This window comes from Syngnathoides biaculeatus, chromosome 8 (assembly GCF_019802595.1).
Source record: "Syngnathoides biaculeatus isolate LvHL_M chromosome 8, ASM1980259v1, whole genome shotgun sequence".
Taxonomy (NCBI): Eukaryota; Metazoa; Chordata; class Actinopteri; order Syngnathiformes; family Syngnathidae; genus Syngnathoides; species Syngnathoides biaculeatus.
The window spans coordinates 18,041,992-18,058,891 of record NC_084647.1 but is presented as its reverse complement, the minus strand read 5'-3'; the positions used below and the strand labels follow the sequence as shown (position 1 = coordinate 18,058,891).

The window sequence follows — 16,900 nt, the reverse complement described above, 5'->3', positions numbered from 1 at the left end:
TAAAATGGTCTTTTGAAAAATAATCCCTCTGTGCCCTCATTTAATGCCGGTAATGTAATTTTAATTATTATTTTATAACTGGACACGTGAGGAAAAGAAACGGCAATCACTAGGTGTGTGGGTAGGAGGCGTGACCAAATAGCAATTTGGTTCACATGCACCTCACGCTCACAAGCTTTGGACAAGAAGACAGTACACTGGTTTGGCCGGATTATTCAGCTCTGCTTAGCTAAAAAGTTAAAATGAAAGAATTATAACCTCTCTACTTCAAATCAAGAGTAAACTGTATATACTGTAATGGCGGTGTCCTATACACGGACAGTGCGTAATGCTGGGTTTGGAAAAACACCAGTGCTGACGTATAAACAAAGGGTAACATCACGATTGAAGTCTCATTTTTAATTGACTTTACATTCAAAAAATATCTAAAAAATGCAAGGTTTCATGTAATGTTGGCATCCACAGTCCACTCCTAGTGAGACACCCGCAAGAGAGTCAGACATACTGTAGGTCCCACACTCGCTTGTTACGCGTCTGGCCAACCAAAGAGCCCTCTTAGGCGACCAGCCGAATACGACAAGTGGTCTTCCTGGTTCATTTTCATTGAGTGAATTAGAAGCCTCTCTTTGTGGAGACAAGTGGCACTGGTGATATGAAATGAGGTTCGAGTCAAACTTTATATTTTGAAAACTTGCACACCCTGCCATAATTAGATTTTCAGGGGTTTTTACATTTTTCTAGAAGCTATTGTATGTAATTGAAAAAGACTTCACCACCTCTGTATTCATTGACTGACCTCTAGCCTCTCCGTTTTTTCCCCGGCCTTGCTTGTCCACCACATGACCAGTCTGCTCTGCCTCGGACCCTTTGCTTCCTACACCGTTGCGGACGTCAAGCGTTGTGGGGCTTCCACATTTCTTCTGAGGCGAAAGTGGAGGGCTGTCCTTCACCTGCCCTCCTCCTCCGCTGCTACCTCCCTGTCGGTCCTTCAGTTTCTTCTGAAGGCGCTCGTACGTTTTGCTTGTTCTGTCATCTCTGTTGACAAATGCCGGGCGGCCGTGTTGGGAGTGGGAATCTGCAGAGACTGACAGAAGAAATACGACAAACATAAACATGCCAAAATTGCGCATGCAATAAGTCAGTTGATGGAATCTATTGCAGTCAAAGTCTGTCTGCAATTATATCATCTATATAAATCACACTTCATAATTGCAGTGAATCAAGCAAGTGCTCATTCAAAAATTAAAAAACAAAAATAAATCAACCCCTACAATTAATATTTATTAAAATTGTATTTTTGACTATGACTGGAGTGTTGCCAAGTTACAGAAATGTATTGTATGGCTTGAACCGAATTGTCATTGGGGTGATCTGACCATTTGGCAATTGGAGAGAATCGTATTGTAATTGTACTGAACCGCATCAAAATTTGAGTGAATTGTAACGTATGGAAAATCTAACATACGGGCCTCAGTGATTGTTATGTTAATCCCCATCTGGGGGGGGAAGAGACGAGCTCACCCTGCTCTGAGTAGATGTGGGCCGGATGATATTGGGAGATGTACTGCGTGCTCATGTCGCCCACTCCGCCTGCCATGCTGGTGTACAGGTGAGGGGGCGGGGGCATCATGGCTGGGTGTGGGATGAAGGCAGGTAGGTGGGCATGGGGGGGCGGTGGAGGATGGTGGAGAGGTGAGTGGCCACCCGGATGGAACTCCGGTTGCTGTGGCAACACCAGGACCCGCCGCACTCCGTTCTCTTCAATGATCTGAAAGATGATGATGATTCTGTATTCAAATGTATACACTTTGATTCATTTAGTAAGCACCAAATGCTGAAGCCATGTTGTTGTGGATGTAACGATACAAACAAATTGATATTTCTATTTTATTTTTTTATATTCTATGGAGTTTACACATGGACCATATTAGATAAAGGCCAGGAAGTGGATACTGTCTCACACTCTAGCCCAGGGGTATCAAACTCCCTTTGGTCTGCGGGCCGAATACAGCTTAATTTGAGATCAAGCGGGCCGGACCAGTAAACTCATTGCAAAATTACATAGAACTAACAATAAGCCCACTTTTTTCCTATGTATTAGTCACTAATACTAATAATTAGTGCAAAGAATGAGTAAATTATCAAAATGTTTATTAACAGAATTTTCCTTTTACTTTTTTTATGAACAATATATTATGAACAAGAGAATAAGATAAGAACATAAAGTATGTGCAATTTTAACAACACTTTTACACAGTTAAACATATATTTAAGTGTGTTGTACATAAAACTGAGCACAGAAATAGTAACAATGTTCCAAAAACATTTAGTACCAGCCTTGTGGAACTTAAAAACACTGTTTTTCCACATCTGGAAAGCAATTTGAACAAATGAATAACTTTCATAGCAATTATTCGTCTTGCTTGGAATTTGCCCTTGAAACTTGACATTGTTTATCCTGCACAAGTGCATCAATATGAGGCATCATGTCCTGAGAAGCAGCCAATTTCAGAATCTCATTCAAATGCTTATGTGTGAGCTTTGAGCGCAGCTTTGTTTTATTAATGTTCATTAGTGAGAAAACTTGCTCACAAAGGTAGGTTGTCCCAAACATGGACAATGTTTTAGCAGCTAGTGCTGTCAATGCGGGATAGCCTGGTAGGAGGTACTTGGAAAATGTCTCCAAGCTTACAGAGGCAAATCTGTCCTTCAGTTCTACATCACACTGCAAATCAATGATTTCAAGTTGCATGGCAACGGACAAATCAGAAGCTTTGACTGTGAATGGTGAGCAAAAAACTGCAAAATCTGTTTTGAGTTCGATAAAAACCTGAAATCTTTTCTCAAACTCCATCAACAGCCCTGAAATCTTCTCTTTGTACCGTTTCACGTCAGAATTAAGGCTTGCTGCGCACATATCATTAAACAGGGAAAATGAGCAGGGTCACCGCTTGCCACCTGCGTCTCCCATAACCCGAGCTTTAACTTGAATGCACGTATGCTGTCATAATACTGTGTTACGATTGTTTTGCGTCCCTGCAACATTTTGTTAAGAATATTCAAGTGCTCAGTGATGTCAACCATAAACGCAAGGTCCTGCAGCCACAGATGGCACTGTAATTCCTTAACAGGTTTACCTTTTTTCTCCATGAATTGTCCGATTTCATCACGTAAATCAAAGAAACGCTTTAGCACAGCACCTCTGCTTAACCATCATACGTTCATGTGATAAGGCACACCGTGGATAATGTTACAGTCACTGAGAAAGCTGTCAAATTGACGATGATTGAGACCTCTGGCTCGGATGAAATTAACAGTTCGGACAACCACCTCCATGACGTGATCCATTCTTAGCGATTTGCTGCATAATGCCTCCTGATGCAAAATGCAATGAAATGTCCAAAAATTACCTCCCCCATTTGCGGCTTGTACTTTATCTCTGAACTTTGTCACAACACCTGCCTTTTTACCGATCATTGACGGCGCACCATCAGAAGCCAGGCTTACGGCGCGTGACCAGTCCGCTCCGACTCTGTCCAGCGCTCCAACGACGGAGCTGAAAATGTCCTCAGCTGTTGTGATGTCGATCATCGGCACCAGCTCGAGAAACTCCTCTGTGACATTCAAAGTCTTGTCAACTCCACGAATGAATATGGCCAGTTGAGCGACGTCCGTGATATCAGTACTCTCATCAATCGCAACAGAAAATGCCACAAATGACCCCACTTTGCGTTTTAGTTGGTGGTCCAAATCTGCAGAGAGTTCCGAAATCCTGTCTGCCACGGTATTTCTTGTCAAGCTTATATTGGCGAAAGCATGTCGCTTCTCAGGACACACAATTTCAGCAGCCGTCAGCAAGCAGTTTTTGATGAACTCTCCATCACTGTACGGCTTTGATGCCATTGCTATTTGGCTCGCAATTAGGTAGCTGGCTTTCACCGCAGCATCACTGGCTTCTCGGCTCCGGGTGAAAACAGATTGCTGTTTCTTCAGACGCGCCATCATTTCATTTACCTTCTCAATTCTCCATGCAAACTGTTGTATTTTTCACCATGCTGAGTTTCGTAATGGCGCCAAATATTGTATTCTTTAAGCACCGAAACTTGCTGCTGGCACACCAGGCACACGGGTTTCCCATTCACCTCCGTGAACATATAAGAACATGTCCATTTTTCTTGAAAAGTCCGACACTCTGTGTCTACTTTTCTCCTTTTTGACAAAGACATTTTGCTGATGAGGGTGCAAGGCAAACGGAAAAGTAGATAATGCAATTGTCGCCAATAGACGCTGTACAGACGTTCAATTTTACCAGGTCAAGGTGGTCCTAGTTCCGCCGCAGTGTTGCTTTCATGTTGTCTGCACGTACTAAAACGCTGCGCCCCCTAGCGGATAATACAAGAACTACAAATTTTAAAGAAAATTCATTTTTTTTTTTTTATACAATGCAGCTTTCTTCCCCTGGCCGTACCAAACCACCAGACGGGCCGGATTCGGCCCGCGGGCCGTATGTTTGACACCCCATGCTCTAGCCAGACATTTACATCGTACACAAACACAGTGCAGCTCAGCCTCTCGCAAATAAACATCACAACTATTGATTTTGGCCATATGTCAAAGCTTGTTTACTAATTTGAAACCACCAATTCCACCGACAAAAATATTTATGCAGCACGAAAAAAACTTGTGGTGCTAAAGCAAATTTCCAGAATAATTTTTGTAGCCTCAGGTGAAGCCAAGGAACTTCTTTTCAATGCATTTTTTAGGCATCGACAGATCCTAAAAAAATCAAGTGACTGACTCAGGTTCCAATTAAAGTGGTCATCAGGATATCATCCCTAGTAATTTATGTCATGTCAGACGAGTCATAGCCCCAGTAGTTAAGTACAGTGATGTACAAAACAACAAAGATTTAGGCTAAAAGTTAAAAGAACAATGTTTCTTTTGTTGTTAAATAAAGAACACAAAACAATTACCATGTGGCCTCTTGCTCCGTCAAAGTCATGCAACTTACGTTACGGATAAATGTGGATTTATAAATTACCAATTATAAACGTGTGATGGCAAAATCCAATATTAGGTCTGAAATGTTCTGGAAAGGACAAAAACAGAGTGCTTCATGGCATGGAAGAAATTAGCTCCAGGGTCAATTTTTTTTTTTCCCATCATCAAACAAGCACTTATCCTCCCAAACAACTTGCTTGTTGACATTGTGATAGAACATTCTTCTTATCTTACATACATTACTCCCAGAAAGCCAAATAACTAACTTTCTGGTGAAATTTGAGGACGGATCTAAAATGGCCTTAACAGATTAACTTAATTTGACCTTCTCTAAATTTAACGTGTAAATCTCCACTTATTCAATCTTTATTTTTAGTTTATTATGTTATTCAACTACTTTGGACTAATCTTCAACAAAATACTGAATACCAACAATTGAAAGTGGATAATTTATCACTACACTAATCTTGTGCAGCACAGTGGTGAGAAATCAATGATCTATTTGGGTGCTTACTTGTGAAATGTATCCAGGAGGCACATAGATTGGAGGCACTGAACCATTTGGAGACATCATGGGGACCTGAGCAGGACCTACGGAAAGGCAAAAAGACTAAGATCGAGGCGCACAAATAGCACATTAATTGTGAGTAGAACAATGTTTCAGCAGGAATGTGTATTTTTAACTGTTGATATGACGTGTGCCAAATAGGCACCAATCAATGGAAGCCAGAATTCTGTCTGTTCTTGAGGATCACATAAATCAGTTTACATACATGATGCAAAAATACACATTTCATTTTTTTGTCTCACTGTCTGAAGTCAAATCAGACTAAACCTCCTTTGTATCAGATCAGTCAGGATCACTAAAATTATTTCATTTAGTTAAAATGATAAAATGAGGGAGAGAATTTTACATTATTTTCTTTGAGGTCATAAATTTACATACACAAAAAGTATTATGTCTTTAAAGAACACGGGGAAGCCAAGATGATAACAAACCTGACTTAGTGACACCAATTCTGTCAGGAGGAATGCGATTCCAGGAGAGTACTGTCAGAAGCTTGTGGAAGGTTACAGAAAACATGATTCATGCAGTGCAAAGGAAATGCTTCTTGATAAGGAAATGTATATAAACTTTTGACCTTGAAGAAAATAATGTAAAAATCTCAAAAACTCTCAAATATTTGTAGGATTTAGTCTGATTTGACTTCAGACAGAGGAAAAAAATTGTTTTTGCACAGTGGTTGTAAACTTCTGGCTTCAATTGTATTTTGTACATTCCTTCGATTCTATGATGTATTTGATGATGCATTTATTTTGTCTATCAGAAATTAAACAAAATTAAACCAGTGATTAAGATACAGATTAAGATGGGGATCAAATAATCTCTTAATTATTCTTTTAAATCTGTGATGCAAAAAAAAAAAATGCCCAAAATACCCCCCCCATCCTCCCACCACCAATCTTAGCAAAAATGCATGATGACCCCATGATGTATACGGATGAAAACAAATTTATGTTTTGTTTGAGCTGCAATGCTTTGGTTTACTTCCACTACCATGACTTACTGTGTATGGGAAAATGCCGAGTTGCAACTATATTTCACAGAAAACAATAATCACATGTAGATCCATACTATGCTGCGATATAATCTCTGTGAAACGAGACATTCTATGGTATGAAGAACTGCACGGATGCTTATGACGAAATGCGACAGTGGCAGATAAATTGGATAAAGTTATGAATGATTAATTCAACATATCATGGCAGATGATTGATGAAAGTGTGCAGCTACCACTGACTGAAATGCTAAAAATTGTGAGCCTCTAGTTTAAGGATTCAGTAGAGATACCTTAAAACTAGAAGTTTGAGAAAGGTTAAAAACAAGAAAATTGTTATAATAAATTGAACAATATGAAAAAAAAAAAAAAAATCTGCCCCCCCCCCCCCCTCAAACTCTGCTGATCGAAGTGGAATTATTACGACTATCACCAACACACAAATTGTCATTCAAATAAAACTGAATGGTGCTCCACGCACACCCCAAAAATTCTCCAGATTAAAAAGAAGACTGAGACGGGTGACTACGATCGACTACATTCATGACAATGACTGACTATTAAGATGGTCGACTATGACAGACGACCACAACTGGAGGATATGGCGGATGACTAACAACTTGACAGACTAACAACAACGCTTGAGTAAGTCGGTCGATGACAGCCGATGTGCAAAACTACCCAAGGTCGACTACAGCCAGAAAACCGACAACTACGAGTTACGACCATGGTGGATGACTAACAATCTCAATGTCGACTTTGACTCTAAACGGACATGAGTGGTTGACAACGACAGGCATCATGACCATCGACCGAGGCATGTGACTAATACAATAAACTGTAAGAACTGTGGCAGATGGCTGACGACAACTAACGACTAAGAGATAACTACCAAAGGTCGACTACGACAGATGACTGTCAACTAAGGCAGCCAACTGACGACTACATCAAATGATTGACTATGACAGACTGATGATTATGAGGGACAACGACAAACAGTTCGATAACCATGTAACCAATGTAGAAGCCTTCATCTCAGAACATAAATCTTAAACGGCTTCACACATGGTTACAACTTGTAGGTATGAGTTGGACAACCGGTGAAGCAGTGTAATCTTTAAAAGACTTCTAGGAAGACAGGTGGTGAAGCACTTTCAGAGCCCCCCCACTCACACTTTGCCCAACTAACCTGAGTGAAAAGTGGGGGGAAGACTCAGTGTTTAAGAACACAAGGTGTGAATAAGAAGGGAAAAATCATTGCAAGGGAACCTGGTCAAGCTCAGTCGGAATGAAAGTCATCACATTGACTCAGCCCTCATTAAAATCCCTTCACAAAATGATTGGTATAGGTTTTTTTTTTTTAATTAAACTAAAGTTATATTCTGTGGTACACCTGCAACGACCACATTCTAATTAGCTGATGCCAGATAACAGGATATACAGTATATGACGAATGGCAAAAGCATTCTTTATGACTTGTCTCTGCAGAACGGCATCTTAATGGAAGAAGACAGCATCCATTTAAAGTAATAAAAAATGGTGGGAGGTACTCGTTTTGCATCAGTCTGACGCACAACTTCTGACAAAGATCAGATAGAAAGGACCACATCCACCCTGCCTACCATCTTCCCCTCCCCCTAAATCAACTGGAACATTGGCTGTGCTGACGTGGCTGTAGAGTGCCAGACTTAAGAGAGGTGGAGAAAAAAAAATACCCCCATCAGTCCTCCTCCTCAAAAGTGGAGACTGACAGTGAGCCAAGGTGAGAAGCCATTTGACCTGTGAAAGACCGGTTCAGGTGACACCGTCATTAAACGTGAACGTCAGATAATCTTGTCCTCTCTCTTTTCAGGTGCAAGTGCAGTACAAAACAGAGCAGCTTTAAGGATCTTTGGAACATCGCAATTCATTTCAATGGATAAAATTGATCGGACCAGGATTAAGAACTCAACAGAGCCTTCATCAAGAAGTCACCTTCAAATTGAAAAATTCCATGAAAACGATGCCAACTCAAGTATAAAAGCACTTAAATACATGCAAAGGGAGGAAGTTTGCAGCACTTTAAGACTGCAACATTCAGAAAGGCAGAGTGATTTCACACAGGGGGTCGAACGAAGTTCTCACGGCAAATCACGCAAATGTGATAATCAATCATGGCTAATAAATTGACTTAGCTCACAAAAAAAAAAGTGTGGGGAATGCTGACAAATTAACAGTGATTAATAATTGCAAAGTACAGTATTGTGTAAAGAGGCTAAGCATGAGTCAGTCAATGAAAAAAAGATCGTAATTTTAAATTAGCACTTCTTCTTAGAATCTGAATTCTGGAAAACAATGGCAGCAGGACCCATTCCTGAACCACTAAAAGCATTGTGCCTTATATTCTCATCTGTTTTGGAGCATGTTGACTGAACTTTCAAGACTCACCTAAGTGTTCTATGACAATATAAGCACTAAACCTACCAAAAGCTCTCGTTTTGATGGCACTAAATGGCTGAATTCTACATGACGAATATAAATATCCATCGCATTGAATGAGAGAAAATGCATTGATGGAGAAAATGCTTCAAGGAAAATGCGCAAAGCTTTATTTCTTTTTGGTATAAGAGAAATTCATGGTGTTGTCGCACAAACATTTAATGCAAGTAGGCGTAACATTCTTTTGTTTGAATGCATTTTGTAAAATATACTAAAAGTTATAACAATATATGAGACAATTTGTTCAATAGTTTGAGAATAACTAGCTCACAACCCAGCACAGTGACGTGAACTACATAGTCCAATATCTAAACAACCTTATACTGTTTTAGTATTAGCAGGTAGCTAAGGTATGAGTAAATGATTTGGGGAAAACAGCCTGTCTCCAATATTTTAGAGGCTCCTGCAGCCTTGCTGGCTTTGATGACGTTAACAGTGGCCTTCATGCTTTTGTGTATTACAGCGGGAGTGCTCTAAGCTAGATAGTGCCACAAGGACCACAGTGGCCAGAGCCACAGGGACCAGGGACCAGCCCCCCACGACCTTCTGCATATTTGTTGATGTTTACAACTACACACAAAAATAAAGTGGACACTCCTTGCTGACTAAACTTAGATAGGAAAACTATGAGCTTCTTTGCAGTTTCCTCCTCCCCCTCGTGTCGACGGAGCAGTGGGAGAATGAGTCACAAGCTCAGTCATCCTTAGAGCTACTCTCCTTAGAAGCTGTGAATGAACGCGAGCGTCTCCTTGAAGTTGAGGGCGGGGGATGAAGCAAGCATAAAAATAACGTACTAATGCGACTAATGTGATGTTTGTGGGGTCAATTACATGAAGCGTATGTGACGGGCTGCGTTCGGGAGAGGATCCAGGGGTGAAGGGTAAAGATGCCAACGTGTTACATTTGGTGCCATCATCTAAAGGGCTGTGTGACCCTGACAGCCCAGGTCATTTCATCTAACGCTGACACACAAAACAAATGTTGCGTAAACAACAATGAGACACTATCTGCACTGTGCTATTCAACTTGGTTAACATTGGTTGGGTTTTTTTGATGAAGGGTTTTAACATCTCTTCGGATAAATCAAGGTCGAAATGATGGGAAAACTTGCGGAAAATTGGGGTTGCAGCTATTTTTTTTTTTTTTTAGAATAAATTAGTTTACCAATGGGTGGGGGCCCCATAGCTCAGTGGTTAGAGCATTGGTTTGGTAAACCAGGGGTCGTGAGTTCATTTCTCAGTGGGGCCTCCACTCCCAGTCAGGAAGGGCATCCGACTTAAAAACTGTGCCAAACAAATATGAGCGTTCATTTGAGATGACACACTGTGGCAACCCCTAATGGGACAAGCTGAAAGAAAGTTGTTGTAGTTGACCAATGGGTGGCACCAGTTACAGCATCTGCCTCACAGTTCTGAGGACTGGGGTTCAAATCCCAGGCCCGCCTGTGTGGACTTTGCATGTTCTCACTGTGGCTGGGTGGGTTTTCTCTGGGCACTCCGGTTTTCTCCAACATCCCGAAAACACACTTTCAGGTGTGATTGTGAGTGCAGCTGTTGTTTGTCTCTGTGTGTGCCCTTGGCTGGCAATCAGGTCAGGACGTACCCCGCCTCTTGCCTAAAGATAGCTGGCATAGACTCCAGCACTCCCATGACCCTTCTGAGGCTAATTTCTTTCTTTCGTGATTGGTCCTTTTGAATCACATGCAGTGATGACGTACTTAATGTGCCCCTCGCTTCTACATACCATCTACACCGTCGCCTTCTATCATCTGGTCATCTAGGTCATTTGTTATAGCAGACATGGTTTCACAGCCGCCATTGTTGAGGCTTTGTTTCTTGTTACAGAAAGTAAAAATGGCTAAGGGAAATGGCCCAAAAAATGCAGAAGAAATTCCACACTGTGGCGTTCGAGCCAATAGTGACTGTAGTGACACCCCTGACTTGGAGCAGAGTATAAAAAAAGCTTTAAGTTTGCGGGTTGGGCAAGGGGGAGGGGAGAGTGATATCTGTTACACAGCCAGTGTGGAAGACAAATTTACCTGCAGCTAAGGTGCTTTGAGGGCGGGGAGCACAGATTTAAAAAAGCAAATGAAGTAAAAAAGAAAATTCTCTTTGTCAGGGGTTTAGTCATTTTTTTCTGATTTTTAATTGCCAATCAGAATCCCCTTCCCCGACCCCACCCACCTCCACACACATTTCAGTTTTAGGCTAAGCTAAAAAAAACTAAAATAAGTGGGGCAGGGAGGGGTGCATGACTATCACAAAATGTTTTGGTGAATGCTGGAAAAGACTGATGGCATATCAATGAGGAAAGATTGGTCACAGGAATAATTGAGCTTCCCAGTAATTAACAGGTTTTGTTCATTTGACCGGTGAACATTATTATAGATATGTTAGTTTGTTAGCCACCACAATCAGTGTGGACTCAAACCACAGTAAAAGATCCATCAGCCACATTATGTCAAGGACTAACATTTTGAAAAAACAGACTGCGTTAACGACCACTTCTAATAAGAAAATTCAAACTCAGTCCAGTGGTAAATTTTTCAATTTCATATTTTTTAATCCAAGAATAAAAATGAATGAGGAAAAACATGAAAGATTTGCTTTTTGTTAGGTTAACAAAATGCTTAGTCATATTTTCATTTATTTTTATCATTTTTCCATTGCCAAATGAAAATGGAAGGAATGAATGATTCATGGATTATAAAGGCCGGGGTGGACTTCACTGACGTCTATCAAAGATTAACTGCATTGCGTTGTATCAGACACTCAAACATGGGATGGCTGGCTGATCCTATTTCAGACACTGGAGAACCGCTTCAAATCCCTCAGACAGAAAACAGACTAGGCACATCTGCAACGCCATCAGGAACCATATGAGGTGTCTCACTGCTTTGGCACCAATGCGAACAGATGCATGCACACAAGTACACACGTAGACACACACACACCTTTGACAAAGTGGGTACGATGAGGATACGTACTTAGCGAGATAAGATGGCATACGTCTGTATCAGCCTGTACAAGTCCGAAAGAAACTGGCAAATGCTGAAGTCATGACCTGGCAGCTAAGAGCCAGAGAATGCACGAATCCAAATGCTGTGAAAGACAGCCTGATCAACAAGTGGCTCTGAGGAACCAATCAACCAAAACAACAATCCAAAAGTCAACTAATACAGAAAAGCCATGACTGCACAAAAAGACGCAATTTCTTTTCACCGGCGTCTGAGGCGTCTTCTCCTGCTTACGTCAAGTAAGATTACCAAAATTATTTCTATTTGCGAAATGCCAGAATAATGAGGATTTATTTTTTTTGACAAGCCAGAAAGCGCACAATTGCGTGCTAAACTGTGCAAAAGTACCAGCACTGAAAACACGTGATTTCGCTTTTGACAGCAAGGTATCGTGGTAGCTTTCTTGTACCGGTATATTGCGCAACCTTAGTGAAGAAACACCAAAACAAAGCAAACACATACACGCTCTCATCATCTGCCTTCCTGCAACACAAGCAGTGAGTCATCCTTCTATTCACGTCACAGAGATGAGGGCACTCAGTGACAGATGAGTTAGTAGAAGCCTGTTCTACAAGCCTGATCTACAGTAGGCTATGTGGCACCTCTTCAGCATCCCCCCCCCCGACAGAGAGGCTGCTTTATGTGGCTCATAATGGGCACCAGTGGCGCACTCGGGCATGGAGTGAGGAGAAGCAAGGCACAGATGGCATTCCCCCCCTTCCAACGCGTCATTTCAGATCACTGCTTCGGCTCCTTTGTCATCCAAACCTGGCATGCCCGGGGCCTATTGTACAGGCTTTTTGTCTCATCTTTATTCATTTGTGTCACAAGGCATAGGCAAAGGCAACAGACACAAGAAGAAACAGCATTGTCTGCCAACAATGAGATACGAGGCACTGATCCAGTAGGTCCCAAAGGAAGTGCCAAAGCATGTAGGATATTGTATCACCTATCTAATTGTTTGAAATGCAAAATCATGTTTCAAAGAGCTGTGGCTCTTTCGTTTGATTTTTATGGTGAAGCATGTCCCTCCCTATAGGTGCACTACAGAAAAAAAAAAGTCTCGTTCCAAAATCTTCCGCATCAGAAAATATCTGAATCACATCCCCAATATTTTCTATTTTAGTCTAATATAGCTCTGTGAGGATGTCATAATTCTTTAAATTTACATATTTGTAACACCAGACATTACATATATTAGAAGTACACTTTTTTTTCCCCTCTAACCCCCCCAGGTATTGGTTAGGGTTCTTTCCCACAACTATAATGTGGGAATTTTTTTTTTTTAAACTCTCAATTTTATGTATAATGCACTGTATCAACTGATTTTTTTGCGGGAAAGAATCCACAAGCAAGAAGTTATAGACTTTGTGATTTATTTATTTTTAATCGAAATTATGGTATTGAACGTTTGAAGGGGAAAAAATGCTTGAAGTATGGGAAATGCTCCAACACAAAAACTGCATGGGAAGACCAAACATTTTGCCTTGATTTGAGATATTCAACCTCATTTATATTCTTCGTGTAAATGTCATGAGGCAAATGCTTTCCTCTTTTGTCAATTCTGTAGGATCTCTGTGTAAAGGATCATCACTATGGCTACAAGTGAACGTTCCTTACCTGTTATATACTGAAATTGACCATCCTCTCGTCGAATAGTGAAGGCCTCACCTGGGTTTACTTGCACCAGGATTACCTGTTGGGGGAGAAGAACATTTAGCAAAACAGGAAATAAGAACATGGTGCTTGCGTTTATTGCTAACAAAGCATGGCTTGTTGGACTTCAAAAACCATGGAACTGTATTCAAAAAGTGCTTTCTTTACACTTATGGTTTCATTCTTTCCGTGACCAAGCTTGTAACTCAATTTACTTACAGTGAAGAAAATAAGTATTTGGACGACCTGCTATACAATGCAGGTTTCGCCCACTTAGAAATCATGGAGTGGTCTGAAATTTTCATCGTAGGTGCATGTCCACTGTGAAAGTGATAATCTAATCTATTTTTTTTAACAATTTATTTGTGTGATACAGCTGCAAATAAGTATTTGAACACCTATCAGCTTGAATTCTGACCCTCAAAGACCTGTTAGTCTGCCTTTAAAAGGTGCACCTCCACTCAATTATCAGACCTCCACTCCATTATCTACAGTATTATCCTGAATCAGATGCACCTGTGTGACGTCGTTAGCTACATAAAGACACTTGTCCACCCGATACAAATCAGTAAGACTCAAACTTGTAACATGGCCAAGACCAAAGAGCTGTCCAAAGACACTAGAGACAAAATTGTACAACTCCACCCAGCTAGAAAGGGCTACAGAGAAATTAATTGCCAAGCAGCTTGGTGAAAAAAGCTCCACTGTTGGAGCAATCATTAGAAAATGGTAGAGGCTAAACATGACGGTCAATCTCATTTAGAGTGGAGCCCCATGCAAGATATCACCTCGTGGAGTCTCAATGAACCTTAGAAAGTTGAGGAATCAGCCCACGACAGGACTTGGGGAATGACCTGAAAAGAGCTGGGACCACTGTTTCCAAGGTGACTGTTTACAATACACTAAGACATCATGGTTTGAAATCATGCATGGTACGGAGGGTTCCCCTGCTTAAACCAGCACATGTCAAGGCCCGTCTTAAGTTTCTCAATGACCATTTGGATGATACAGAGGAGTCACGGGAGAATGTTTTGTGGTCTGATGAGACCAAAAGGGAACTTCTTGGTCATAATTACACGAACCGTGTTTGGAGGAAGACGAATGATGAGTTCCATCCCAACAACACCATCCCTACTGTGAACCATGGGGGTGGTGGCATCATGGTTTGGGGGTGTTTTTCTGCACATGGGACAGGACGACTGCGCTATATTAAGGAAAAGATGACAGCGGCCATGTATAGGGTGTTCAAATACTCATTTTCTTCACTGTACACCAATTAAATTTTCCTAATTGAAATGAATCAAAATTGAAATTAATATTTGTTCATTTTTTATAATGAAAAATATACATATATTTAATGAAAGTAAAATGTGAATTTAAAGCAATCAAATTCCTCTACATACAAGTATTCCAGTCTGTGCGTGGGCTATTGGCCTCTAAGTGAATGTGAGTACTGTAATTTGAGTTTGATGGAATACGTGTGAGTGGCTAGGAGTGAGTTGTGGTCTACAGCAGCTCCTTGCAAATGTCCTCATTTTGAGTGTGTGTTTGATCGTTTCTCCCATTGAATAAAGAGCTGCATCAGGGACAGTGGTTCTCCATGCCCACATGCTAGGCCATCAGAGTGACTTAGTTGCCCCATTTTTATTCAGTTCTCTTGAGTGGCAGCGTACCTAATGCTTACTCATGAGACAAAATCTATCCAGCGATGGCTGGTCACTTGGAAAAATCCTAACGCACTTGTAAGAAGTAAGGTACCAGAGAACCATACGAAGAAGGATCACTGCGGTAGCCTTGGAATATTTTAATGATTAAATTCATACATGAGAAAAATGCTTGCTGGTACCCTTTTTGGGTCCATTTGTAACAAATCTGCTACCAGGTAACCAATAGAATCCATCAAAATATCATTGGGCAGAAAATCAAAGCAGCAGATGGAGGTCTTTTTAACACAAAATAGTCAAAGTGATTAAAATAAATTGCCTAATATTAACAGATGAATTGTTATTTAACAGAGTACAGTGATAATAGTTCCATTACCTGTGACTAAAGAAGCCAGGAGACTAGTTTTTTTTCCCTATTTATAGGCAGAATGCTTGTGCCATATGGTTGCACCTTTTAGTGCATGCAAAACAAAATCTCTTGCAAACTATCATTGGGGTATCATTGTGCCATGGTTGGATATAAGCCACACAACCCCCCCACCCACTCCCCCCAAAAAATAAATATCGATTTCTTGTTAAGCCTCTATAGGTTTATGAACCCTTGTGTGGTCACAAGGTCACGCCCAAGTCTGCTAGACATACCACAGCAAGCTATCTTAGCAGTGTGAAGTCTTCACTCAGTGAGTCTTCTAATCAAAAAGATTCGGGGCACAACTGGCCACATAAAAAGTTGATCAGTGCCGGTTGTGAGTCCTCACAGAGCGTTGGGGAAAAAAGTGGCAAATAAAACCACTAAAACTACAAGCTCAATTTGATTTCAATTTTGGCAAAGTTTATGGTACATCTCCTCAGTAAAAAATGGCTTTCAGAGTCCAAAAGTGTCAGAAACTCACAACAAAATCCCCCAAAACATTTTAAGTCATTAGACTCCATTACTATTTAAATCAATATTTAGTCGATTTCCTCTCAAATCCTACAATGCTAAGGATAATTCACAGAATGCTTACATGAAAATTTGTAAATCTGTCAAGAGAACCATGTCAAAATAGGTCAATTGGAACAGTAGTAGCAGTATTGCAGGAGGGTGAAGTAAAACACCATTGCAGTTTTTAGTACAAATAGCCATTATTCTGAAGCCAAGCAGAAGAAGTTGGATTCCAAAAATCAATTATAAGATATTTTTAGCGGCAAACGCCCTATTGGAACTGGTGTTTAGTATTATTATTATTATTAATCCCTATCACTTTTTGAGGGGCGTAAACAACTGTGAATCAGTAGCCATGCTAATGTCCGATATTGTCTGTTCAATGGTGTGGCAGCACAATTGAAGGTTTGATAATTTCCAAGATTTTTGTTTAAGACAAGATTTCAGTAAAATAATGGGCATTTTTTAAACAATTTGCCTTCAATGTATGGCTTTTTGGCCCTTTTCTGTTCGATTTTTCCAAGTAACCTATGACTGGGAAGTTTAGTCCTGTTTGGAAATTCCAGGTTGATGTTAGCGTGGAGGGAGCTGAAGTGAAGAT

The 16,900-nt window shown here is 40.7% G+C and overlaps 1 protein-coding gene across 3 annotated transcripts in view; it reads right to left on the bottom strand.

Annotated features, from left to right (window-relative positions):
* Positions 1–16,900, bottom strand: part of fndc3a (fibronectin type III domain containing 3A) — a 69,751-nt gene that overhangs the window by 29,008 nt on the left and 23,843 nt on the right. For all 3 annotated transcript variants that reach the window (XM_061827048.1, XM_061827049.1, XM_061827050.1), the window contains 4 exons: positions 13,675–13,750; positions 5,516–5,592; positions 1,522–1,768; positions 797–1,084 (listed from right to left, as the gene is read on the bottom strand). In XM_061827048.1, the coding sequence (XP_061683032.1) occupies positions 797–1,084; positions 1,522–1,768; positions 5,516–5,592; positions 13,675–13,750 (688 nt within the window). The remainder of the gene's footprint in view (positions 1–796; positions 1,085–1,521; positions 1,769–5,515; positions 5,593–13,674; positions 13,751–16,900) is intronic.